General features: G+C 46.6%; 3 protein-coding genes across 4 annotated transcripts; all 3 read right to left on the bottom strand.

The window, feature by feature from the left end:
- Window positions 1-931: 931 nt before the first annotated feature.
- Window positions 932-20,740, bottom strand: LOC120951047 (serine/threonine-protein kinase VRK1). Of its 2 annotated transcripts, none has more exons than XM_040369537.2 (3): window positions 20,632-20,740; window positions 3,398-3,857; window positions 932-3,298 (listed from the first exon to the last, which is right to left on the bottom strand). In XM_040369537.2, exons 2-3 carry the CDS (start codon window positions 3,638-3,640, stop codon window positions 1,562-1,564), a joined length of 1,980 nt encoding a protein of 659 aa, XP_040225471.2. In that variant the 5' UTR covers window positions 3,641-3,857; window positions 20,632-20,740; the 3' UTR covers window positions 932-1,561. The 2 variants fall into 2 exon arrangements, with proteins under 2 accessions (XP_040225471.2, XP_040225472.2); XM_040369538.2 differs by lacking the exon at window positions 20,632-20,740 and adding an exon at window positions 4,109-4,202.
- A 2,171-nt stretch (window positions 20,741-22,911) lies between these two features.
- On the bottom strand, window positions 22,912-24,255 carry LOC120952453 (low choriolytic enzyme-like). Its single transcript, XM_040371784.2, has 4 exons — window positions 24,018-24,255; window positions 23,768-23,950; window positions 23,385-23,693; window positions 22,912-23,319 (listed from the first exon to the last, which is right to left on the bottom strand). The coding sequence occupies exons 1-4, from the start codon at window positions 24,157-24,159 to the stop codon at window positions 22,982-22,984; spliced, it is 972 nt and encodes a 323-aa protein (XP_040227718.2). The 5' UTR covers window positions 24,160-24,255; the 3' UTR covers window positions 22,912-22,981.
- A 4-nt stretch (window positions 24,256-24,259) lies between these two features.
- LOC120952455 (astacin-like metalloprotease toxin 4) lies at window positions 24,260-24,969 on the bottom strand. The gene is made up of 3 exons (XM_049606924.1): window positions 24,912-24,969; window positions 24,693-24,856; window positions 24,260-24,637 (listed from the first exon to the last, which is right to left on the bottom strand). The coding sequence occupies exons 1-3, from the start codon at window positions 24,967-24,969 to the stop codon at window positions 24,260-24,262; spliced, it is 600 nt and encodes a 199-aa protein (XP_049462881.1).
- Window positions 24,970-27,461: the final 2,492 nt, after the last annotated feature.

Genomic DNA, 27,461 nt, shown 5'->3' with positions numbered 1-27,461 from the left:
ATTCACTTCTCCAATTGTATTTAAGCTCCTTTCAAAAGCTGACCCTAAAATAATTACACCGAACAATTAGATTTACAATAGATTTCGAGTTTCCGGTGGCTGCAATTGGCTCATCAAGATGTCACGCTTTGCCAAAATCCAGCCGGAAACGCTTTCTCACTTACCAGTGTCAGTATTACATATTTCCACGTAATCTCATTAACTTGTGCTTGAAGGGAATGAAATTAAAAATTACATTTTATCCACCGTTCAAACCCCGTCCGCACCTCTCCATTCCTCCCCCCGCGGGGGCCCTGTGGACAGGTAACCCTTTTGTGCCCTTTTTTCGCACTAAAAACGCACCCCGTTCGTTTCCGTTTCCGTTTGTTTACAGCACCTCTTTCAAGTGTCGCTCCACTATTAATTCGCTCGCCCATTTTCCGCGGAAACCGGTCGGTGGGTCACGGATGGGAAAAGGATATTATCCTAGAGAGTGTTCCGGGTCACCGATATGGAGATTCAGTTCGGCGGAAAAGGCCCTTGTCACCTTTGTCACGCCCGAAGGAGCAACAGTTTTTTGGTGGGAAAGTGATAAAAAGAGAAGCGGGAGGGTGGCTCCAAGGCTGGAAGAGGAGGAGGGCGTGTTGTGATTTACTATTTTAATTGTTTTTACACGACCTCGAGAGAGAGAAAGGATAGATAGGCAACGCTGTTTTGCTGCTAGTGGAGGAAAAAATGTCGGTCGCTTTGAAAAACGGCTTACAGGCTTTTGCCCGGAATTCGCAAAGGGACGATGACGATTGACATTTTCTCAGGACAGGCTTTCCGGTGGTGTTGGGGCTTTTAATGGAGCTTTTTTCTTTGAGTGTGTGTGTTCATTTTTTGCCCAAGTTCCTACAAAATAGTGCAAAAAAGTAATTAATTTTCCTTCGCGGGAAAAGGCAAATCATGCTTTAAAGTGAGAATCGTTTTATTTTCTTCATTAAGAGACGAATGTGTCAGTATACATCGTACAATCAATATGTCTACTCCTCTATCATTCGAATTAGTACTGTGTGTCATGTAAAGAAAACTAGTAACTGAAAAAAAAACACAATTCGTTGATTTGTTGGCACGCGAATAATTCAAACAGAAAGACGTTGTATTGGCCTGAAACAACAAAACAAAAGCCAACGATCGTTAGTATTTTATCGACGCATTCAACAGACGGTAGCGAATGGCTAAGTAATGGTCCTTCTTTGTTCGGTATTTGCCAAGCCATCTGGTTTTCGCACAAAACGTAACAATTCATTCGTGTTCGCTCTCTTTTAAATCTTTCAAAAAAAGGGGAAATAATAGCTGAGGTGGCTTGTAACTTCTAACGGAATGAACAAAACATCTACCAGAGAGTTGTATCGGGAGAAAATTCCAATTCGAAACCTTTTCCTACTTGCTGAGCAGTGTGTGTGTGCGTGTAAGCGCAACAATGCAGACTACCCTACCTATCTTTGCGAATGAGCATTAATTTAACAATTACTTCAAACTCATACGTAATACCATTAAATCAAACGAAACACGTTCCAGCACCCGTCGCAAGGTTTCATCAATAATCATCAAACAAACTTCGCGATACGTTGTTGTCCTCGGTGGCCGACGAGATATCGATAACATCCTGCGATGCTTCCAGCGATTCGTCATTCCTGCTCGACTCCAGCGACATGTTCTGCTGGGCCGCACTAATCACAACGGCGCCATTCTTCTTGCCCCGCGCATTGACCGACACGTTTGCGTTCAGCGTCAGCTGGATGGTGATTTCCTGGGGCGACTGGGAAGTATCGGCATTTCGCGTGCGCTTCTTTCTTGGCGTTTCGATGCGTATGTTTATACCCTGCGCTGACGCACTCTGTACCACCGTGACCGTTTTCTCCTTGCGCCGGGTGGATCGATTTTCTTCGACAGCTACCTTTGCACCGTGCGCCTTCCCTCCTCCACGCGGTGGTTCCATTGGTTCCTTCTTCGGGTTTCGTCTCACTTTCGATAGGGCACGGGAAAGCTCTTCGTCCTGCTCGTCGTCCTCCTCATCGTACTGAGTGTTTGGCTCCGTGTCAGGCAAAGCCATTTTCCGTGGGTTAGGCAGGAGAGGTTTTTTCACCCTTGGTGATGCAGCCGCAGCAGCAATGGCAGACGCATCGGCACGGTCCATTCTGCGCTTAGCTCTTTGCGAGAGCACGGGCGAATCTTCATCATCGTCCTCCGGCGTGTTGGGCACCGTGTCCGCTACCACCGCGTGCGATCGGTTCGTAGTGCGCCCTTTCGTTTGCTTTACCAGCGAAGGACTTAGTACGGCTGACCTTTGATTTCGTTTCGGGGTGCGCGCTCTGTCGCTGTGCTCGTCGTCGTATTCCGGCGTGTTCGGTACCGTGTCGGCCAGCCCGTTCGATACCGAGGTGTCCAGTGTCCGGCGTTTCTTTCCCTTCGTTTTGTTCATCGGTCCCGAGGAATCGTTCACGTTCGTGCTGTTAGCAATGCTTACCTCCAGCACGCCCGTATTCGATGCTCCCAGCGTTTTGAGTGCCTTTTCGAATATTTTAGTACAAGCGGTGTACTTGGGCGTTTCGTTGTAGCGCATCCCGTGCACAAATTCCAGAAACGGCTGCAACACCTTCGGCACTGCCGCATGCTTCCGGAAGCTACGCTTCAGCAAACCAGCCACATCGCCCATACCTTCCTCCTTCATCTGCTGCACCTTGTTGCAATCCTTCAGCAGCTTGTCCTCCTTCCAGGGCAAACTGCCCCCGGCCCACTCGATCATATTGTAGGCCAATATCTCCAGATCACCCCGCATCGTCATCACGCCCTGGTGTGCGTCACGCGACGTGTACTCGATCGTACCGTTGTGCTTCTTGCGCGGGTCCGGCTTGAACTGATCCTCCACCACGAACCGGCTCGCCATGCCGAAATCTACCAGATACAGCCGCTCCCGGCCACGATCACCCATCCCGAACAGAATGTTGTCGCCCTTCAGATCCGCGTGCACGTACTGGTTCGAGTGGATGTACTCCAGCACGTCCAGCATCTGCATCGCAGCGCGGCAAACAGTCGCCAGCGGCAGACAGTTGCCGTTCTGTACGTAAACCGACTGCAAGCTGGCACCGAACCGGGGAATCACCAGAAACCGATGCTTGACACCGTTCAGCGTGTGCGATCCACTGGCAAGGTACTGCGGCATGCCAAGGTGCTTCAGCTTGCGCAGCTTCCGGTACCGTTCGATGTCGTCCACCTTGCATATTTTGCGGTAGAAGTGAGTCTCGACAAACAGTGGCCCATTCTCATGCGGTTCCTAAGGACAAAGAAACGAGAGCCGGCGGGCATTTGAGTTTATACAACATGTTTGCTACAACAACATTCCCTAGAAAACAGTCCCCCTCCAGCTACTTACGATCTTCACAACGTTGGGATAATCGGCGACCGTTTTAGGGGCAGCATGGGTGAAGCAGTATGCGCAGTAAATCTCCCCGAACCCGCCGGCACCGATCGATGGTCCCACCTTCCACGGTACGTTGAGCGCATCGGTTAGAACCGTCCCGAGCGGGATCTTCTCCGGCCGGGTGTACAGATTGTTGGCACGCTTCGGGCGCTTGGCACCGCCCGCATCAGCCGGCCCTGGTTTCCGGCGGGACATTGCTAGGGCAGAAAAGACACACACACAGAAAAGCGCTAAAAACTAATGCTCAGCCGGGCACGAAAACAAGCGCGCGCCGATCGAGATTTTCGTTATTGTGATGCTGAATGGCCGCCAATCGGAATTTGACGTTGGTTGACGTTTATGGCAGTTTGAACGGTGACGTTTGTTCGGCGAGCGCCATCACGTGCGGTGGACAGTAGCGGAACTAGCAAAGCTGCAAAAAGATCGCGGAAAGATCGAATTTAATTTAAAATTATCGGTAAAATTGCGAGCACAACGGAGTTTTTAATAAAATTTGGTTAACGGCTTTATTTATTTGCTTTTCATCGATAATGGTTACTCGTTGCCAGCAACATTTGAATTACACGGTTGGAGTTTTTTAAGGCAATTTTGACGGTTGGCTCTGTCGGGGCGAGACGAACCAAAAATATTTCCCGGCCGGCAATTTGCATAATGGTTTCATACCTGAGAAAATGATCACAAGCAAAATCGTTGGCTGTTGTTAGGTACTCAATTACTCACATGAGCTGTGTAAACTACATTTCGGATTTTTACTTATTTTTTTCCTCTCAGCATACTACAATTTAAAACATCGTCACCCTGTTCTAAGACACAACGATGCTTCCCATAGCAACAACTCAACCATCGACTACCATAAATCATCAACCAATTCCAAGTCGAGACAGCCCAACGATAACGACACACATACACATTTGGCACAGAGCTAATAATCCCACACTGACTCTACCTAAGCTAGACACACGTCATACAATAAAGTGCAATTATTTCTCACTCTCTACTCCATTTTACGGCTGCACCGATGGCGCACGGGCTAAGGGCGGCGTTTAACCACCGACTCTTCACCCGCTGGTACAAACGAAAGGAAGTCTCAGCCAACGCTCTCATGAAAGATGACCGTTTTCCGGTCACTTTGGAACGGGTCCAAAAGACGAAGAACGTGCACGTGTGCTGTTGGTGAAGTTTAACTGTTACCGTATGGGTTACTATTTACGGGAAAACGGCACATCCTTTGTAGCTCACTCGTGGAAATCCACTATCCCTTGTCCCAGTAGTGTGGCCCAGGCCCTGTACTGCCTTTCGAGTGCATCTATAAAAGAAGGTAATCCCTGAACCTATAAATGAGAAAGTACACTCTGTTCTGCGTCTTCTTTTTCCACCTCCCAGCTGAAACGAGGCAAGAGCGACCGATTGCTATTGCACAGCAAGGCCAACGACGGGACATCAAGCCGGTGCTGGTGGGAAAATCTGTACAGCAAGATGCCTCACACACACGCAAGGTTTTACCGTAAGAACCATTTCAGCACAGCCCGTCACAAATGTCCTCGCAATGGTGAAGGCCAAGTGTTACACCACCGTTGTACGCCCCACCATGCTCGATAGGCGATGGGATCGTAATGGACGTCCGTTCCATTTGCCGATCCGGGCAACCCCACCCAGGTTCGGTGTCGTAAAAGTTTAATCTTCCAAACGATCGTCACCAAACCCGCAGCACCAAGCACTGATCTGATCGCGAGGGACGAGTGCCAGATGATGGTGGTCTTCGTTGGCGATTAGTTCCAGACGGGTAAAGGGAAATCGAGTGCCTGTGTGTTGCCGTATCTAGTGTCGCTAAAAGCAGTGTATCTTTGTAATACCCTCCTCGGTAAGGTGCCAGGTTGAGAGGATTATAAAATAAGTAAATCACACGATTGTTGTTTTTTGTGCCCTTTTGTACTTTGTACACGTTCTACGTGGACGCCAGCAATGAGGCAAAGTCATACAGCAAAATGGACCTCATTGCAAAGGCATTCTTGGTGAAGTAAAATGCTGCTTAACTCAACTAAAATGACACTGAAACACTTAGATCTGAGCAAAATAAAATGGCATTTTCGCTATTTCAAAGCTTTTGGTAACCGTATTGCAAAAAAATGGATATAGCAGTGGCATGAGATCGCTTGCAGGTCATTCGTTAAACAGTTACTCTACTTATCAACTACCGTACACGGGAAGCATCAACACGATGAATAAGGATGATAAAGCTCCCTCCAAATAGCAGAATTTTGTACATTTTCAGTAAAAAAAACTAAACCACCTCATATCCACACTAGTGATGGGTAAATTCAACAAAAATCCGGAATCGCTTCCGGATGACTCCGCCAAAATTGGAAGCGATTCCGGAAGGTAGGTGCGAAACTCCGACCTCGGAGCCGTCCGGAGCCGTTCGGAGCCGTCCGGAGCCGCTAGTCGGCAGCCGGAGCCGGTCGGAGCCGTCGGAGCCGTCGGAGCCGTCCGGAGCCGCCGGAGCCGTCCGGAGCCGCCGGAGCCGTCCGGAGCCGCCGGAGCCGTCCGGAGCCGTCCGGAGCCGTCCGGAGCCGTTGGAGCCGCTGGAGCCGTTGGAGCCGTCGGAGCCGTCGGAGCCGTCCGGAGCCAGCCGGAGCCGTCCGGAACCGGCGGAGCCGTCGGAGCCGTTGGAGCCGTTGGAGCCGTCCGGAGCCGTCGGAGCCGTCGGAGTAGTTGTAATAGTCGGAAGCTTTCTGAAGCGCATTAATTTCCCGATATTAGTGATAATTTTATTGTAAAAAACAGCTAACGAGTAAAAAAAGAGTCTTCTTCATTTATTGATATGAAGTTTTTTTGTGTGTTTTTTTTTTCAAAAATAAAGCCAAAAATAATTGTTTGCTCCGTATATATACATAGGAAAAAAAATTAATCAAATTAGGAGGTCAAGGAGCAATAGAACTATGACGGGAGGTGGGTTTGATAAAATACGAACGAGGCAGACGAGTGTAATTATGGCAGTTTTGCACGGTTGTTTACATCGACTAACGTGTATGGTTTAGGCCGCACTTGTTTTTTACCGAATAACATGATGGCACATGGACAAAACAAAGAATATAACTATCAATCATCCGTCCATCTTTTATGAAAATAAAGATCAATAATAGTTTGATTCATAGTTTTTCCCTATATATACGGAGCAAACAATTGTTTTTGACTTTATTGTTTAAAAAAAATACAAAAAAACTTCAGAGCAATAAATGAAGAAGACTATTTTTTTACTCGTAAGCTGTTTTTTTTAAAATGAAATCATCGCTGATATCGGGAAATTAATGCGCTTCAGAAGACTTCCGACTATTACAACGACTCCGACGGCTCGAACTGGCTCTGTCGGCTTCGACGGCCCCGACGGTCCCAACGTCTCCAACCGGTTCCGTTGGCTCCAACGACTACGACGGCTCCGTCGGCTCCAACGACTACGACGGTTCCGACCGACTCCGGACGGCTCCGTCGGCTCCGGACGGCTCCAACCGGCTCCGTCGGCTCCAACTGCTACGACGGCTCCGACCGGCTCCAGCTGCCGACTAGCGGCTCCGACGGCTCCAACGGCTCCGACGGCTCCGGACGGCTCCGACGGCTCCAACGATTCCGGACAGCTCCAACGGCTCCAACGGCTCCAACGGCCCCGACGGCTCCGGACGGCTCCGACGGCTCCGGACGGCTCCTACGGCTCCGACGACTCCAGCTGCCGACTAGCGGCTCCGGACGGCTCCGACGGCTCCGACGGCTCCGGACGGCTCCGGACGGCTCCGACGGCTCCGGACGGCTCCGGACGGCTCCAACCGGCTCCGTCGGCTCCAACTGCTACGACGGCTCCGACCGGCTCCAGCTGCCGACTAGCGGCTCCGACGGCTCCGGACGGCTCCAACGGCTCCAACGGCTCCAACGGTCCCGACGGCTCCGGACGGCTCCGACGGCTCCGACGGCTCCAGCTGCCGACTAGCGGCTCCGGACGGCTCCGGACGGCTCCGACGGCTCCGGACGGCTCCGGACGGCTCCAACCGGCTCCGTCGGCTCCAACTGCTACGACGGCTCCGACCGGCTCCAGCTGCCGACTAGCGGCTCCGACGGCTCCAACGGCTCCGACGGCTCCGGACGGCTCCGACGGCTCCAACGATTCCGGACAGCTCCAACGGCTCCAACGGCTCCAACGGCCCCGACGGCTCCGGACGGCTCCGACGGCTCCGGACGGCTCCGACGGCTCCGACGGCTCCGGACGGCTCCGACGGCTCCGACGGCTCCGACGGCTCCGGCTGCCGACTAGCGGCTCCGGACGACTCCGGACGGCTCCGGACGGATCCGACGGCTCCGGACGGCTCCGGACGGCTCCGACGGCTCCGGACGGCTCCGACGGCTCCGGGCGGAATCGACGGTTTGAATTTTTCGGAATCGGAGCCAGAGTAGCAATGCTCGGAAGCGATTCCGAGCCGTGGGTGCGATTCCGGCTACCCATCACTAATCCACACAGTCACTCCATAGTGATTCCTTGTACGGGTATAGCTCCACTACCCTGCCACCGAAGCACCATCAGCCTTTCAAAGTACAACTGCGATACGAACCGAAACAAGGGGGGGGTTTTCTCGGGAAGAATAATTCCTTCACATCATATATACGCTTATCGTGCACTGCTGCACTGCTGCGTAAGTTCCGGATTCATCAAATACCCCCGCTCTACCATCACCATCAGCATCATCATCAGCAGCAGCAGCACCAGTCCCATGCTCCACACAAATGGTGAATGGTTTGTTCCGCCTTTTCCCTGTTTTTATCGGTACGGTTTCCAGTAGTTTCCGGCCATTGCATTTCTGCCTCCAAATCTCATTACTTCCGCCACATTAAGCCTTGTGCCATTCCATCATGTCTCCCCATATCGTGTTTCGGGGTTTTACTCCGGGACCGAAGATGTCGCTTGCTTCATGTAGTTCTTTTTCCCCCCCTCCCCGAACCAACTGGCGCTGTTTCTTTTTGTCACCATCACCAAATCAACTGACACTAGAAACCGCGCACACCAGGCTCTGCATCTGATGAGTCGGCGTTTCTTCCCAATTCCTTCCCCCCGACAGTGCGTGCGCGTGTGCCCTACATTGTCCCAACGCTTTTCTTAACCCCCCGCCCGGGATATACTATGGAGTAAACGATACCAACGTATACTCCACTACTTTCTCCCTCAAAATAACAAAACCAAAAAAAAGGCAAGACTGATCCGTTTGTCAATCCGGAAGTACATCAACAAGAGCGGGAAGCCAGATTTTCGTACCAGCGGCTTAAGAATTGATTTTAATCAAATGCATCCTAAACGTACGAGGGGTCTTCTTTTCGCCGTTTGACACTATGGATGGATCGATATCAGGGACACGCGAAAGCATCTCCACTTCCGGGAAAGCAGAAATGCGGGCAGGTCAACACAGTTGAAGCGGAAAAAGAAGTCTTGCTATGGAAAGACTAAGAATATCGTCATCATCATCATCATCATCATCATCATCAAGATTATCATCTCCATAAACAGACGGTGGTAACTTTAGGGATAAAATGTCCTCTCATGGAAACTTTATCATACTGTCCCCACCAAAAAAAACCACCAAATTGACATTCCTAACAAGTGTACTACCTAATTCTACCTCTGCTGTTGATACTTTGACAGATGGTTATGAAGCAGATGGCAGATCTGTACTTGACGGGCATCTAGCAGGTTTGGATTAGTATGCTTTCTTGGTAAAGATTTTTGTTGGCCCCTTCTCATAGCATCCAAATGCTTCTAGAAGAGTGCAATTCCGCCTGGATGAAACACATCAACTTGTCGGTTAGGTTTAACCACAAATGGATGCTTCTACGCTTGCACGGAGCGGCACGCCCCCCTAACATCCTGCTCCAGCAGGAGTCGTCAATCAACCACAATTCTTCCACCAGGTCTACAGCACACCACAGTACCACCAGCTAGTGCTTCCACCGTTGGGTGCGCTGAACTCATGTTGATGAGTTTTTAATTTCTTTGCATCGTTCATCGAACATGGTGGGGCGGGGAGTTCGCGGAGGGCAAACTTTTACATGGATTAAGCCTATCAATCAATCAGATGGAAATACGGCAGCCCCGCATCCTGCAACCCGTGCGGTGGCGGTGATGGACGGTTGCAAGATTAAAGGATTAGTTGCGGCAAACGGGGGCCAGTTTCCCAATTAGCTACCGAAATCGCTTTATCGTTCCATCGTTAACGTTTCGGTCGGTCAACGATAGAGTTGTTACAATGTTACAGGATATGCAAGCAAGGAAACTAGCAATTTCTTTTCATTCCTTTGAAACGACACTGGTAACGAACGGAACTAAGATAGACATCCTCCATCCTTCGATGGCTTGATTTGACATGGGATGTCTATAGTTTTTTTTTTTTAATTTTGCTTTCTCCACCAGTGCCCATTAAGTCGTTTGACGGGGTTTACATACGAGAGACATTGATTGTGCTAGCTTGTGGCCTTTGCGATATGGAAGTATCATCGCCAGGCCCATTAGATGCCCATCACTGAAAGCACCCATTAGTGATGTCCCGGAGGATAGTGATGCCGGTGCACAATTCTACGCACTGTAAAACTGAGGACTCAACATCGTCCTTCATAACCGGTGCTGGTGGGTGGCTTCTTACTTCCCGGAATCCAACACCAACCGACCGGTAGTTTTTAAGTTGTGCCCCCATTATCGCAAGTGGCTCACGGTAAAGAACTAACACACACATCAACACTCACCAACAGTAGAGCCATTAATGTAGAGCACGGCTGCAACAAACCCTACTCAATAGCAGAGTGACTGCAGCATCGTTTTTGCTCACCCACAGACACAAACAGTACACAAACTAACGAAACAAAGCGGGAAAGCGTTCCCAGGCCGTTCCAGTTTCATTTCCTTCGCTATTAGAGGAACCGTCAGGACGGCGAACCTGACGGATCAACGGGAGTAAGGGAAGTGTGTACGACACTAGCAGCCAACGTCATCGACGTCGTCGTTGGCATCGTCATTTCACTAATGTGGCCCATTTCCTGACCACCATCCGTTGTGGAGCGGGTCTCGTAAGGCTCGTAAGTATGTCGAGAGGCTCCATTTCTCTATTGGTATGGGCGCGTTGGCTCAAAACGGTTTCATCCTGCATCCTGCAAGCTGCTACCACAACGGAGGGCCAACAAATTATGACGATGAATGTAAGAATGTGATGAGAGTCATCAAAAAGGTGGCACTGGAGGGGTTTGTGGAAGAAGAAGGATTTTTTTTTGTCAAAAGATGGTTTAGCTTTCCTTTTTCTGAATTGCTTATTAAGCAGGGCCCAAAGAACGTCCGTGCCGTTCGCTTTGATGTCATGGTGAGACACTTTAGACACTCTGGTGTGTATGTGTGTGTTTTAGGTTAAAAGCGAACAACATAATGAGGCTAAAACACAACAAAACAAACCTTCGACAGGTCCTATTGTGCACGCTGTGTTTTGTGAAATTAAAATAAGCAACGAACTCCCCCAAGCACCACAACTGTCCCGCAAACGACGTCACCGTCTCGTTCGAGTCTCTAATGCCAACTGTACACGACAGTTTAAAAAGATTTCATTTCCATTTGCATGGTGTGTTTTTCCAGCCCCCCTTCAGCAAATGTCGCCCCAAACGGAACGGAACTCTCAACGGAAAGGAAACCAGTTGCGTCAGCCCAAAAGCAACGCAGGCAGGCAACCAGCGCCTGCAGCACGCTCATTAACTGACAATGGCGGTCCGTTGCCATGCCGCCAGTCAGCAGATTTTGTTTGCCTCTGCCCAGGCTCTTGAGACTCTTGCAGAGAACTGGGAACCCCAGGACTGGTTGAATCGTGGAAAGGACACGCGGCGGGTGAGTTTGCTTGCACTATGTGTGTGTGCGTAAAACGTTGCGCATTTTGTAGAGCGAACAGACGATCCCAAGCCCAGCCGATGATGGGCAGCAAATCAAGAACACTGAACCGAAGCACAGAGCCAATATTTACTTCCACAAAGCGAAAGCAATTTATTAATATACATTCGTCCTGCGTCAAACGGTGTTCGATGTGATGAAAGGCGGTTGAAAACGGGAGGTGCGGATGCTACGGCACGGTTGGCAAATCCTACCATAAGGAGCCCTGCTGCTACTGCTGTTGATGATGATGATGACGAGAAGGGACATTTTCGAATGCAAATATTGAACCATATCGTCAATTGGGTCCTGAGGGGGGTATGGACCGCACAGTTGGAGATTGTGTAGATTCGAGCAAAAGGCACCGACATTTTTGGGGATGAATATTTCATCTGCCTTGAGGGACAATGCTGCTGCTACGCTGATGCTGATGATGATGATGGGAGACATGTGTGGGTTGCACTTGAGTGATGCTTTCCCAGCACATTCAAGCAAGACAGATTCAAGTGTGGAGCGTATTGATCGGCTAATGAAGTGGAATCGTTCGTAATGTGTAGGCTGAGGTGATTGATTTTGGCGCTTTTCCCGTGTAAAATGTGGAGCAGAATTGGCTGGAATTAGGGCATTAGATTCGTTCTTACTGGTTGGAATTTTGAACAAAATATTGGTACTGTCTACAACAGTGTACTATTTTTCTCTATTCCCTATTTTCATTGGTAAAATACCAACATACTGCATTAAGGCCCTTTAGCAATTCCTTTCCCAGCAAAGCAATCTCAGAAAATCAACAAAAATGTTCATAAATTTTAAAACAAAAATCAACCACCCTATATGTCCAAAAACTGCGTACATTACTGGTCAACAAAGGGACCATATACAGGTCATTCTTTTAAAATCCCCCGTATACCTCACCACAGTCCCGTAGTCGCAGTCAAGACGGCAGCTCCCGGAGAACCCCTTTGAGACGTTCGATTCATCTTCTGAAATATTCTTTTGTTTTCCTTTTCCGAAATTGAAGTCCCAACCTTCGTCTTCCCCCTTTTTCCATTCAAAGTTCTTTGTGCTCCTTTTCTGGTCAGCTCCCAAAAATGCTACAGTCATCCCATCCCAAACAAACATTTGCTCACCGGCAAGTTCACGAGATGGGCGTAACGAAAGGGAGCAAAAAAAAAACACTTTCTTCATGTTGCATATTTCAAATCGCAAATAGGAGCAGCAAATAGGTAAAAACAATAGGAAGGGAACGACACAAACACAACCACAAAAACTAGTTTAAAATGTATTTATTCTCCTACCGGAGTCTCACCTCACCAATCAGCGCACCATAGCCACACACAGCACACCGATGTGTACCGGTCAGGCCGGGACTGGTTGTACCCTGGTATGATGGGACTTGTGAACTTTTATTTTATTTTTTTATTTTAAAGAAAAACTCGATTAAAAACTATTTAGGAAAATTTCCACACAGCGCCATTACAACAAGTCCTTCCACGAATCGGCGGATCGCTTAATCGTCTCAGCTGAACCGAACAGGGACGGTAAGCTTCAACAATTCTGCCGCAAAACCAACTTGAGCCGCATACAACCGTGCACAAAACCATTGTTTTTGGCAGTTTCCAAATGAGCAGCAGTCATGATTTGGCTTTTGGGAGGGAAAATTGATGTGAGTTTTTCTCTCTCTTTTTCCCTTCTCTCTTAGTTCCCAATAAAGTTGGTCCTTCCTGCTACAGGACGATGTAGAGTGGAGGAATTAAACCATCAACTTGACGGACGAGAGCGAGAGAGAGAGAGAGAGAGAGAGAGAGAGAGAGAGAGAGAAAATCACCGTCCATTTATCATGAGATGAGCATTGTATGCGAATTTTTCTTTTTGTTCATTTGTTCGTTTGTTTGTTTGGTCCGTGTTTCAATCACAAAAGCTTCCCCCCACACACGTGTCCTTTCCCTGCAGGAGGAAATATTTAACCCATCAAAGACATTTAGCATTTGGCCAGCGTTCGGTACATTTATCGTGGTCGACTGCCGGACAACTTCTTTTGAGCAACGGTCCATTACACCGCATCGCAGAGATGTTGGAGAATGGTTCGAGAATGGTTAAGGGGCCAGCCAACTATGGCGATTATTCAGCGATATTTCGGTTTGGTTTGTAAGGATGTTTTTTTGTTTTGTCCCGCTACGAACGACTACTCGTTTGTTTGTCCAGTTTCAAAGAACAAAGGCGTGCAAAACTGGGAAGCAATTTCCAATTGCAAAAATGGATTCCATCTTCAAGACAAAACAAAAAGAAGTTGGAAAAAACCATCCCCCCCACCATCGGAAAAGAACACAATGAAAAGGATTGGACAACATTTGCATTTGACCGATGGCTACACAGAGCGGTGTGGCGTTGCAAAACGACACAGACAGGAGGGAAATGAAAAGTTCTGCTTCTGCCAGGAGCTTGAGAGAGAGAGGAAGAGCAGGGAGCGAGTTTCCACTATCTTTAAGGGCACAAGTTTACCGAAACTGGAAAGAAAAGGGGCCAGCGAAACGCTCAGGTGACACTGGTGCGCTGCACAAATGGAACTAAGAGACAATCTAGCAAACTTGCTTCCCAGTGCAGAAACTGATTTAACTAACATATTAAACTTTCGAATCAGACGTTTAAAAATAGAAAAGAAAAAAAAGAACAGTAAAAAATGGCTGAGCACAATAAAAAGATTAAAAACGGGCACAAGATATGTTAGTTTCTAAAGTAAAGCATGGCGAATGGCACTTACCGGACACCTTCCCGTTTCGGGTTGGGAACAGATCCAGTGAGTAAATGTGGAAGTATTCTTTCTTTCCGTTTCTTGTTCTAACTTCTTAGATTTGAACCTTTTTCTATGGTCTAGTTGATCGCTGCACACGCACCACACCTCAAGGGAACTGCATTGCGGTGGATGCGGTGGTAAGAATTACTTTTGCAAAGATCTGCAACCATTTAACGAGGCTATGCACCTGTGAGCTGGTGGATAAAAGTTTTTAATTTTGCTACCCAAGAAAATGCTACCAAAGCCAATATGCGCCAACAGGAATGGTTGCTTTTCTTGTGCGATTTTGGTCATATTTTTGTATTCTTTATGGGAGTATTATGTTGAGTTTGTTCAGTTTATGAACTATCTAACAGATTAGATTTAATTATCTTCATTTTAATTTTATATTTTGTTTTATTTGTTTTACTTCGACTTAGATTACTTTTTTTCAACGCTGGACTCTTTATTGACTAAGCTACAAATTTCTCACAGTGAGAGGTATTGTTTGAATTGTTTGCATATCATTTTACGCAAAATTGAAATTTGGCAACCAACTATTTTGCGACCAAGATCTTTGCGACCAAGATCTATGCGGCTAAGAATTTTGTGATCAAGAACTTTGCGACCAAGAATTTTGTGAGCAAGGAACTTGCGACCAACAACTTTGCTACCAAGATTCTTGCGGTCAAGAATTTTGCGACCAAGAATTTTGCGAACAAGAACTTTGCGACCTAGAATTTTGCAAACAAGATTTGGCGATCAAGGATTTTGCGACCAAGATCTTTGCGACCAAGATCTTTGCGAACATGAATTTTGTGACCAAGAATATTTCGACCAAGAATTTTGCGACCAAGAACTTTGCGAACAAGAACTTTGCGACAAAGAATTTTGCGAACGAGAATTTTGCGACCAATAACTTTGCGACCAAGTATTTTGGAACTAATATCATTACGACCAAGGTTTTTGCGACCACGATTTTTGCGGCAAAGGATTCCGAGACCAAGATCTTTGCGACCAAGACTTTTGCGACCAAGAATTTTGAAACCAAAATCTTTGCGACCAAGATCATTGCGACCAGGAATTTAGCGACCAAGATCTTGGTTTTACTACCAAGAACTTTGCGACTCATATCTTTACAACCAAGAATTTTGCGCCCTATAGCTTTGCGACCAAGGGGTGTGCGACCAAGAATTTTGGAAATGGGACGGAACATATACAACATAGCAACCAAGGATTATATATACGATGCGACATTAACTTTTGGTATAAAACATCGGGACTGTCGTTAAACACGGCACGCTTGGTCAACCTATATTTAGTTAGAATGAAATCTATCTTCTTATTACTCCTTTATTATTTTTTGTTGTTGTTATGCTTTAAGATATTACTTTAAAACCTTTTGTTTAGAAACTGTAGGAGCTCTTTGATTATTTTCTAGACATGCTTTACGACTTAATCGTTCCAATGAATCTTAAATCCCCTTTCAACTACAATTCTTAACAGCGTGTCCACATTGAAGTCTAAGGTATAAAACGACCAATTGAATGCAAGGACACATAAAACCAATCCTGCACAAAAACACCTTAAATCGAATCCTTCACCCATGGAACGACTAATTTTATTACTATCCAAGAAATCAAACTTTATTTATTGTTATCGAAAATGCCATTCGTTCCTGCTACTGGCAAACGATTTCCTCGGTTGCCCTTCTAACATGAACTTTCAAGTCGGTACTTTCCTTAATTCTACATTATTATTATTGCCCCATCTTTCGACAGGGAATAAAAATCCAAACGAAACTGTCCAAAAATATTGCCATTGAAGCTAAGGAAAGCGTTGCAACAAGGCTGCCCACCATAGCCTCAATGTAAATCATTTCTCCATTTTATCGTCACCACTTTCGGCCGGCTAAATTGGAATAAAAGATCACAAACATACATACTACAAGCAGCGAAATCATTTCCACTCGGCAGCAACGGCATGAAATCGCTAAATGGAATGAAGATTTTATGGCACAGCTTTCGCTTTAAAGCAATTCGTTTCATTGGAAATGAAATTTTTATCGACACTTCGATTACCAAGACCAAAAAAGCTGAGACCACCGGTGGAAAGCGAGCAACACTAGAGGCGGCAACACAGTTTAAAATGCACCACACCAAATAAAACCACCGATTTGGGGAGAAAAGGTTTTAGCCACCGTAAAAGTTGATCCTTCGCTTCGTCCTGGTTCGTCTCGGTGCACGGAGCAGCAGCAGCAGCTCTCAATAAAATGGACTAAAATCTCAACAACCGCCAACAGCCGTGAGAAGGTGTTAAGAACGTTCAGGGGGAACACGGGGTCCCATAAAACTGCACACTACACCCGTTCTCGGAGCAGTTCGCCTGAGCGTAAGAGAGTCCCGGACGAAACGGAAGCCCCAGACACCATCAGACCAATCGCCATCGATCGCACTCGCAGCACAATTGGATGCAATAATCGTCGAAGTGGCATTATTCGAGTATCGTTCCGATTTCCATTTCGCGGATATTAGCTAAACGTTCTGGTAGCAAGCGCCAGCAGCAGCTGCTCTAACTAAATTGTTGCAGCAATCTAGGCTGCCCTGCTAGCTGCCGTGGCCGTGGTACGATTCATCTAACTCATCCCGTTCGAATGCCGGCGTGGCCCCGGGGGGAGGGATGCACGGGCTGAAATCTTAGCTTATCTTAGCCAACCCACAGTGTCCACCCGCACGTAGCGCGTATATATTTCCGCTTTATTTTCTATTATTGCACGCTATTTCCGGGCTTTCTTCGAGCGAGTGTTTGGATTTTTCCCCGCGTGCCCCCGGGCCAGCCATTAGGAAAGAAGCGCCAAACGGTGTCTCTAATGGCTGTGCCAACTGTGAAATGGTTGTGCGGAAGGAACAGCCCGGTGACTGCACGTGATCATTTTTAGTGCCTTTCTGTGTGTATATCTGTGTGAGTGTGAATGTGGAAAGGGGTGGATATGGGAATGTTATTATTGCGCGAGTGTTTTATGCATATCGTTGCACTTTCTCGGCGTGCTAAAGTGTGGCGTACCGAGCAGAACAGTACAGTGTGTGCCACAGATAGTCGTTAGAATTGAAATGAAAAAGAAGTGTGTAAAACAATCGATATAATGTTGTATTAAAATACATATTCATTTCACGTTAAAATTGCTTTACACCAACCACTCAACAGTTTCATACTTTTATTCGTAACAAATCCCATGTTACATCCCTGTTTCTTCCCCGAAATCACTGCCACTACACTTACACACCACACCGTATACAAAAATCGGAAGCACCGGAGAACTTGCCTCGGTCCCATCTGGCGCTTGAGGTTGGGGGCTTGGGAAAGAACCCATACGACCCACGGCATCGCGCATGAAACTTTCCCATATCCATAAAGCTAATGTCTGCCCACTCGAATCGAAGCACAGGCTGCCACACAACAGCAGGACAAAGGCACATGCACAAACGCATCCACTTGCTTGCACGGCTGCTTTCTCTATGGCAAGCACGTATGATGGCGTTTCCGTGGTATGTTGCGAAATTCGTAAAAAGTAACGAATTTCGATAGCGAAAACTTGTACCACTGATTTGTTTCTGGTGCTTATTAGAATAGAAAAAAAAATCACATCGATTGATAGGAAAAGTCGAGTCAAGAAAGGACATCAAACACACACACTTTCTTTCAGAATCGGATAAGAAAGATTCGAACCAATTTGCATACACCAACGTAAACGAAGGTGAGAAATAATGTATGTACCACTGTAGAGAGAAGGGTGCATTAAACCCTTTTCTCTCTTACATTGTACTCCAAATAGAACATTTTCCCTTAACCCTATCGGTTGAATGAACTATCCTTCTGGGAAGCACTCCCTTGGGGGTGCTATTGTGTGGCCAAATCCCCGGCAACGATCCTTGCACCCTAATGGGGCGGGTGTATCAAAGGCGAGGGTTAAATTGTACTTTATGAGTAGTTTTGATTTTATCTTCCCAGCACCCGCAACAATGCAATTCGCCCCCCTTCGCCCCGAAACAGCAGGAAAAGTCAACTTCGAACGTGTGTCAGCGTATGTCCTCATTCTGGCTATAATATGCGCTTCCGTTGCAACACGAGCGACAAGATAATCGCATTTGTACGAGTGATCAGCACGTTCCAGTGTGGCGAGAAAGCATGGCACTTCCATGTGTGTTAATCGGCATTTCCTGTACCTGACTTTGTGCTTGACTTTATTAGCTGCAGGTGCTGCAGGTCCTAAACGACAGTTTTTGAAATATACCAATATCAGGGTGTATTACAGTTCATTTAGACGAGCTGCTTAGCCTATAGCAATAATACAATGACATAGTCAAATTGAATTTCTTCAATACTTCTTGTCGAACAAAGCATTAAAATTCGCATCACAGCTCAGGTGGAATCACAGATGGAACCGATCCTGAATCAGCACACACAAAACCTTCCCCACCCAAAGTGGCAACCATCGACATCCCGAAGACGTTACAGTTGCACCGAAACGAAAACTAATCATGCTGTCGTCGCATGCAAAACAGTATTACTTCCACGCAATATCATCCCCATCTCGAAGCCGGCCGGAATGAAACCAACGCCAGCCCCTCCCCCACCTCATACATAGTTGCAGCAGTGCAATCGTCCAAACAACTGCAAAAGCATGTAATTGAATCGATTTTCATCGACTTGCTTGATGCGTTCATGCGCCCTGGTACGAACGGTACGATTAGCTTGGCATCACAGGATAGCTTTTGAACTTCCCAACACAACCTCCGCCCACCGAAGGAAACTGGAACACAACCCGACAATTTTAAACAGCCACTACACTTCCTTCCGTCGGCCCATCCTGGCTGTAAATGAAGCTTTCCACACTGGGAATGGAGATCTTTTGTTTTCCTTTGCGAATGGTGTATTGCTTCTATTGCTGCGCCTCTACGTTGCGCCAGGAGAACCGCACAACCGTTCCCTCACAACTTTATGCGAAAGACAACGAGATGGGGGTTCCATCGGGTTTGGGAACAATGATAAGCAAAGGGGCTGCGCTTCTTCACTGCTGGCGTTTTGGTTTCTCTGAACACCACCATCACCCCATTTGCCTATTTGCAAAGACACCGATCCCATAGGAAAACAAAAGGGATCACAAATGTTGCTGTGGGGTTTGCGGGAGCTTTCACTTTGCCATTCGCACAAATGAAAGCCAGCCACAGCCAGTGTTGTGCGGGGTCTGCTCCCCGTGGTGGATGGTAAACTTCGTACGTATCCCGTACGGGCTAGGACGCGCCGTGCTGTTTTTGTGCAATGGGCCGTGTGTGCAAACGGTTTTGGAAAATGCTCGATCGATTCTAACAAGTCGTTCTTGACTGGTGCCGCAGTACCGGGAAGCCATGCCCGTTTATCCCCCGAGCCGGAAAGGAAAACAAGACTCTAACTCACTAACTTTGCCTGTTGTTGTTGTAGTTCGGTTTCCGCTTGCGTGTACTCGCATCCGTCTACCGGAGCTTAAATCAATAGTGTACCACAGTTGGTTATTGTGTGCTTGTGTACGAAAAGGATGGCAGTGTAGATGGATGGGATGAGGAGGGCTGGGAAAAGCTCGAGAAAACTTCCCACAACCACTTAGCAAAACAGAACACTGTATAATTTAAATTTTTTATTTAGCTTTCCTTCGGTGGCGGAAAAGGGATATTTAGCTCTTTTGTAGGACAAAAGTTCAATTTTTCTGTTAACAACTCAAGTGATTTTAAACGATACACATAAATTGTGAGATCCTGCCAGATCTCTTTCCTAGGAATTGTCTTCCAAATGGCAAACCCCAAGTATCCAAAGCCTTCCCCGTTTGCTAAACACACATTCGCCAATGTTGGCAAATAGCAACAACAGCGGGACCAAAGTACCAATTTACCGCCGGGGGAAAACACGCAAAGGAAATCAACAGCCATTCGCCAATCCAGGCTGGAAAAGCTGGATTTTTCCTACGGTGGAAAGTTTTGCCCAAAGTCCACCGCCCGGGATACAACTATTCATCCGCGTACCGAACCCCGGCGCAACGGTTAGGACTCGCGGCATGTGCCGGTTCGGAAAACGCAACACGAGAAAGTTCAAGTAAACATACCTACTACTACTACCTGACCGGGGTTTAACTATCTCCTCCGGAGCTCCGGTTAGCTAAAGCTCGGTATTTTTGTTTGTTTCGCTGAAACTTGCTACTAGTTTCTGGTTCTATTTACTGAACGACCGACAACAGAGCTTCCCTTTCCCACTATGCGAGTGTTCAAAAATGTAGCTTCATGATGTTGCTTGAAGCAAACAAACACTGTGGGGCTGATGAAGAACGATACAGCGAACCTACGCTACACCACTACCAGTTGCGTTTTCCCGGGCAGCTGCTCTCCCGTACTAAGGCACACACGCATATTCGTATTTCTTTCACACAGCTGTAGCTTGGAAAGGGACTCTTCCACATACCTGCACCAGTGAGCTGGTCACTGCCGTGTGTATTTACTTTCGTTTTGCCGCTTTCGGGTGTAAAAATACAGCACTTTTCTCGGAACATGCGAACCACCGGCACACCACCGAAATGTAAACACTGCGCGCTGAGCTGTCAGCTGACTGTCAAGGTCATATTTTCGAAACAGGAATCTTTGTGGCCCGTTGTTCGAATATCATAGTAGACGGGTAACGGTCAATTTGAAAAATAAAACATTTTCCGATAACTTTGCATAGCAAAAGGAGCTAAAGCGAAGATCCGAGTATGATGTTTTACAAGGCGGCCATCGTGTGGATGATAATTTATACACAAATAAAATTAAAAAAATCAAAATTTTCATTATTATTTGGCATCGGGGTTTGTTATCTTCACTTAAATCAAGCATGATAAATCACTTCCCAACAATGCAACTGTTTGACATTCCGGAGCAAAATCGTACAATGTCCCTAAGTAAAAAAAGGGACACGAAATTGTTGGCCACCACCACCACCACCATCGGCAGGAAAACGAGACTGGAAAAAGGATCTGCAAATTGCGGATGATCTGGTTGCTGCAAACACTCTCCCCTCCCAGGGGGAACAGCACACATCCATATGCAGCCGACATGAAAGGACGGCCACCAGACACCAAACCAGTTCATCATTCGATTGTTTACGATGCCGACGGTGGTTGCGTTGGTGCGCCTGGTGTTGATATTGGTTGGTGGTGGCTTTGTTGTTGGTCCGGAAAATTTATGACAAATTTTGATCTATTGTTGGCGTATCCTTCGAACCTCCTTCCCCTTGCGCTGGGCCGGTGGGATTTGACCGAAAGGAACACTTACCCGAAGGACAGCGCCATGTGTGGGTTGGTGTTAGCATTGCCGATACGGGGCAATGGACTTTTCATGCATACGACGTGTTAATCATCCCACTAACGATCCTTATATTTCCCTTGAAACAAGTCCAACCCCCGTGTACTGGATGAACCCTCTTGTTTTACGCAGGACCGTAGATTGAGAAAGGATTTAATATGTGCAAATACAGACCTACACACACACACACACACACATATACACACAACCATACGCAGTCTCATTCCCCAGGCAAAGAGCGGTCCTTCTCGGTAAAGGGGCGAGTTTCTCATTTTCAGCAATGCTCCCAAGCTATCCCAACCCGAACGGCCCAAACATGGTTTCCATATTTGTGAAACGACCCAACAGGACCGTTACAGATAAATTAATAAGAGTTCGTGAAAAGTTCTAAGGAGGCCCCCCTGCTTGGGGTTTGGAGGTATTAGGCAAGATTTGCCAACAAGTCAAGACCGACATGCTGACCGACCGTCAAGGGCGGGTAGGCGGATTGCCGAACATGAAACTTCTAGTGCCTCCAACAATTCAAAATGATAATTAACTCCCAGATTGAACCACATCGGTGGGTTTTGGCTTTCAGAAATCATCGTAAATTCTGACCGATCTGAGCACGGGTATGGGAGGTCTGCGCAAAGTTTGGAAAAGCATTTAACACCAAGGCCTGCGGGTTAGTAGGAAAGTTGCAAAGAATTCGCAGCAAGTGAGGCGTACAAAAAGGAAAGCACCGGTACGAGCTAAAGTTTTAAGCATTTTGTTTAGGTTTCGATGGTTTTACTTTTCTTTGTTGACTTTCCATCAATAAACAGGAAATGTGCTGAAGTGCTCTGAAGCACGCACACTCAACGCATAAAGCAATGCCACACAAATCGAACATGCTAAAGCCAGTCGCTTTTTTATCTGAATGTCTGTTGCACGCCACTGAACGTGGAACGTTCTCCAAAAACTGTGACGCAAACTTACTTACCTGTAACAAATTGAGCGCTTCGGGCACGGACCGATCCCGTGTACCGAAAATAAATAAATAAATAATTACTTCAACTGGAAGAACCTTCCGATTTGGGTACGACAGCTAAGCCTACGGTGAAGTTCCCACGAACCGGGAACTTTTGCACATGCAGGATTTGCACATGCCCTACCGGCACAGCAGGACGGCCACCTGAATGTGCACGTGTTTCCAGTGACCAGTGTTTAATTATGCTACCATAACTTATTCCACCGACCGGAAAAGAAAGTTACCGCAACACGTGTGCAAATGACAGCCCATCAGATTGGTCCTATTTTCCCCATTTTCAGAAACATATACTTTACGTCGCAGTAGACACACACATACGCATTTGTTGAGGATAAATGAACGGAACCACCACCAGCTATTCGGCTGCTGTTGGCTGTTGGATGCTTCCGATCTACGATTTTACTTCACAAATGTAAAATGTACATTTTAACCTTCTCCTGCCTTCTCGAATCGTCTGATTCTCTCACTAGTTCGCTCCAACAGTCCGCATAACGCGCTGGTACCGGAATCGATCCCTCCTGCCGTACGCTTTGGCCGGAATCCAGCGTGACGGTATCGGAAGTGGTTCCCGCGGCACCGGAACACCACAGTACATGATGTTTATCAGCAGTGCATCGTACCACGTCAGTGTGTTCCGTTGGCCGAGTTCTCCCTCCCACTGTACCCGGGCGTGCATCGTGTCCAGCTCGCTGGGTCGTTTCGAAAACGCATCCTTCCGATAGTGCATAATGCTGCCGAGATCGTACGGCACATTGAAGGTGGTTGTGTTTCCTGGATCGACCAGATCAAAGTTACTCCGCAATGCTGTGAGCGAGATAGAGAAGCTGTTGATTTTAAGCGACAATAAAACCAAAACACTGGCCACTCACATTCGTCCGGCAGCATGTTTTCGTACAGGATCGTAACGTAACGATCGCGATCGAGCCGATTATGCTCGTGGTAGAACCCGAGCGTGTGCATCAGCTCGTGCACCGGTGTCGTGAGCGCGTTGGCACATCCGGGCTGTAGATTGACGACGGTACGCTCCACACCACGGCCAACGTCACTCCAGCAGCCGGGCTCAATGTTGTCGATCGAAACGTAGGCAACATCTTCCGGACGCCGTCGACGGAAGCGCACGCAGGTGTGGCGTTCAAACTCACGCATCGCACCGTTTATGAACTTCAACTCGGACGAGTCTGGAGCAGACGACCAGGAATATGAATGGCATAGGGCATAAGTCCCTCAACACGCACACCCGGTCAATACTCACTGAAAGTTCCATCGATCGAGTAGATCACGGTTGCATTAGGCCATCGGTACGCTGCGTCTGGTGGTCCGGCGAGTGCGTGCCGAAACCGAGGCCTAGGAAGTCTCATATCACCACCGACCAGGTTGCCGAGCTCCCATGGTTCTACACCCGACGACCACGGATCATGGTTACGAACGAGAGAATCTGTTTACGAGAGCACACCACATCTTACCACATTACCAATCAAACTACAACAGCGCCCAAAACGTACCTACGGACGTATCGATCAAACGATACAGTGTGCTTCCAAAGATGGACAAATCGATCGGGATCAGCTCGCCGGTAGCGGTCGAAATTCCACAAACCGTTAACAACGCCGCCAGCAACGCCCACCATCCAAACAATGTTCCCATTCTTGCGACCAAACCTAAACTGAGCAAACAAAACCGGTTGCACAGCTCTCCAAACTTCGGGATGTGCGGGAAAAATGACTTCACAAAGACACACCATTGATCAGCATAGGCAGTAAAGAAACTGTATTGCCAACACGTCATACTCCGTCAGACGAGCTTGATGACCGATCGCAACCATGCTCCAGGGATGCCGCGGTACCATGGTAGGCAATCGACCCGGTGCCACACTGTACATCTCCGGTGTGTAGTGCATGATGCTCGCAAAGTCATACGGCAATGGGAACGCTTGGTCCGTCCAAGGACGAACGATCTCGTAGTGGTACAGCGCGATAGGATGTGGTCGAACGTGCTCATATAGCACGCACAGGTACTGATCCCGATCGGGGCGCGTGTGTTGATGCAGAAAGCCCAACACGTGCAGCAGCTCGTGCAGTACCGTTCCAACGCGTTTAGTGCACCGCTTCGGGAGGTTCATGTACTAAGTAAGGGAAGAGATTAGAAGATTGAGAGTTCTTACTATGAGTTTGGATTACCGTTGGACCACGTCGCTGACGTCCCGTATCAGCCCAACACTCCGTTCCGAGCTTGTTTGTTATCACTAGATAGTGAAGCTCAGACGTCCTTCTTGTGAACCGCACGCAAGACACCGTACTGAGCAGGTCTATTGCATCGTTTATTGTTGAAAGTTCAGTAGCATCTACAAATGACGAATATGGTTGATTAGTTGATAGAAGGTTTAATGTGGCACCTACTTTCCAAAAACTCCATCAAACAGGTACGGTACGGAAGCATTAGGCCATCGGTAACCATTAGGCAGAACGTTCTCTATAACTTCACCATACTGTTGTTCTCGATTTTGTGCGGCGCAAGCTGCTTGCAAGGTGTCAAGTTTTTCTGTAAAAAATAGGATACTAAATCGTAAAGAAATTAAATTCAGGAAACATCATTGTATTTACGTACCAGTGGGTTCAATCATCATTAACAGAATGTTGAGAATAAAGGATGAACCTTGAATCATCTTTAGAGCACCAAACGAGATCGATCACTACTAGATGAAGATCACACACGTTCTTAGTAGCTTGAAATGGCATTTAAAACAGCAAATATCCTCCAATCATCCAAACGAAAGAAAGAAAGGCTTTGTTGAGACTACTGCTACTACTACCACACACAAATAATGTCATCTTCAATGTACGATGAAACAGCTTCAAACAACTTCAATAAGAGCCAATGCTGCAACAGGGGGGTGGTTTTGGATTGAATTTGTTCCATTTTTCTTCATTAAATAATTTCCATACAAACAACCAGTTTTGTGTTTTTTTTTTGTTAGTGATGCTTGTTTTGCAATACTTTTTTGTTTTTGCTGTCTCATTTTTGTTTTGTCTGTTTTTGTTACACTCTTAATAAACACATTGCTAGCATTTCTCAGTTAGTTTATCATTTTTTTTTTGTTTTGTTTTGCTAGTGTTCAAAAAAAATCAACCAACACAAAGAAAAACACCGACAACAGGAGACAATCGCTCATTTTGTGACATACATATATAGGTATATATGGGGGCAAGGTTGCTAGGAGATCATTTCTATCATTACTCAAAATGTTCTATCCCACATGGGCTCTCGCGATCGCGGTGCACACTCAACGCTCGATCAAAACGAAACTTAAACATCGCTTATACGTATTCTCTGTACGGTAAAACTAGAAGTTGTTTTGGTTTTATTGTTGTGTGATGCTGTTCTTTTCTTTTCTGTCCAACTCCTACTATACTTTTCCTTAACAATTATCTTCGCATAAGAGCTGTTTTGTAAATTAAATGTTACCAACATAGTACTCGTGAGTTACTACAGTACCTGCATGTTGCGTTCGGCTATTATGAGCATCGAGAACGTAACCCGCATCCACGAAAACAGATACGCTTTCCCTGATCAAAAAGAACGGAAACGATCCACCCGTCGGACAGGGACATTCTAGACCTGCCCTAGGTAATTTACACACAAAAGGACACGAGGGGGGAGGGGAAGGTGTTGGGGGTCCGAACACCTTTAAGGTTACGGTTCTACCGCTAAACTTAAGACTAACGATTGTGTTATGCCTGTGAAGAATCGGGTGGAGTCGGTGAAGGGATGTCTGAAATCTAAAACTCTATCTCAACAAGCTGTCTCCTTCATGCGTTTCAGGCCGTTTCCCGGGATACACTGCACCATCGTTTCGTGGCACGATCGCGATCAATCCCATTCCACCAACTGCTACTACTACTGCTGAGTCGGAGATTTACTGTGTTACTGCAAGGAATATATGATCATCTTGCACCTCTCTGTCTGGTCTGTCTTTCACCTCCCAATATAACGTATCTCTACGCAAAACGAATGAATTGGTTTGGGTGTTTTTTGTATCTTCTTTTAAAATAGTGTCATGATTTAATACATTTCTTTTCCTCTCTTTCCCTTCTTTTCGGTTCTTCTGTTTATCTGTTTACACACTAGGATCATATCATATTTCAAAGGTTGTTTGTGTTCTATTTTACGAGTACATTGATATTGTATTGTATTATTATCTTAATTAGTGTCGTTTACTTGTTAGCGATTAAATACTACTACATGGATGAGTTTCGTTACAGCAAACTGCTCTCCTCTCGGCACAATACAAACATACAGACAGAGTTCGCTCCTGTACGCACTGTCAAGCAAATATCATCATCATCAGTTGTTTTACACATTGTTTATTTATTATTATTATTATTGTTATTATTATTATTATTATTATTATTATTATTATTATTATTATTATTATTATTATTATTATTTTGCACACAACAACAAAAAAGAAAAGAAAGAGAGAACAATCGTTTGTACACCTCTCGACATGTTGAAGAAGGTGTGTTGAATTTAATCTTTCTGTTCCATTACAGTGTCATTCAATGCCTGCAGCATTTTTACTTCAGATCTTACTACCACAATAACGCTACTCGATCATGGTTACTGAGTCGTTTACTTAATCATTCAGGTTTAAAAATGCTTATTATCGATGCCCGCAAGGTTCAGTTTTTGAAGGATGGGATGGGCACGTAATCATTTCCCGTATCGTAACTATCGTTTATTGTTGTAGGTTGATTTAGTTTGCAACCGGTGAGATCAGAAGTTGGAGTATCGAAAATGTGATGATCGCCCTGTTACTTCACAGGCGAAAACATGCAAGCACCCGCAACACTCACTCGATCCGATCGAACACGATGCTTCAAACGCGCTTCAAACCGAAAAGCTTCATCCCTCCACTCCTGCGTACGCTGCTTCATCTGAATCTAAAT

The sequence above is a fragment of the Anopheles coluzzii genome, chromosome 2 (genome assembly GCF_943734685.1).
Source record: "Anopheles coluzzii chromosome 2, AcolN3, whole genome shotgun sequence".
Taxonomy (NCBI): Eukaryota; Metazoa; Arthropoda; class Insecta; order Diptera; family Culicidae; genus Anopheles; species Anopheles coluzzii.
Note: the sequence above shows the minus strand (reverse complement) of the source record. Positions and strands in the feature narration are given on the sequence as shown.

Coding starts and splice junctions, on each gene's coding strand:
- LOC120951047 (XM_040369537.2), bottom strand. CDS start 3,640: ATGTCCCGCCGGAAACCAGGGCCGGCTGATGCGGGCGGTGCCAAGCGC. Junction 3,299..3,397: donor ATCCCAACGTTGTGAAGATC/GTAAGTAGCTGG, acceptor CTTTGTCCTTAG/GAACCGCATGAGAATGGGCC.
- LOC120952453 (XM_040371784.2), bottom strand. CDS start 24,159: ATGGGAACATTGTTTGGATGGTGGGCGTTGCTGGCGGCGTTGTTAACG. Junction 23,951..24,017: donor TTTGATCGATACGTCCGTAG/GTACGTTTTGGG, acceptor TCTCGTAAACAG/ATTCTCTCGTTCGTAACCAT. Junction 23,320..23,384: donor AAACATGCTGCCGGACGAAT/GTGAGTGGCCAG, acceptor TCTCGCTCACAG/CATTGCGGAGTAACTTTGAT.
- LOC120952455 (XM_049606924.1), bottom strand. CDS start 24,969: ATGGTTACCGATGGCCTAATGCTTCCGTACCGTACCTGTTTGATGGAG. Junction 24,857..24,911: donor TTTGATGGAGTTTTTGGAAA/GTAGGTGCCACA, acceptor CGTCATTTGTAG/ATGCTACTGAACTTTCAACA. Junction 24,638..24,692: donor GTCAGCGACGTGGTCCAACG/GTAATCCAAACT, acceptor TCCCTTACTTAG/TACATGAACCTCCCGAAGCG.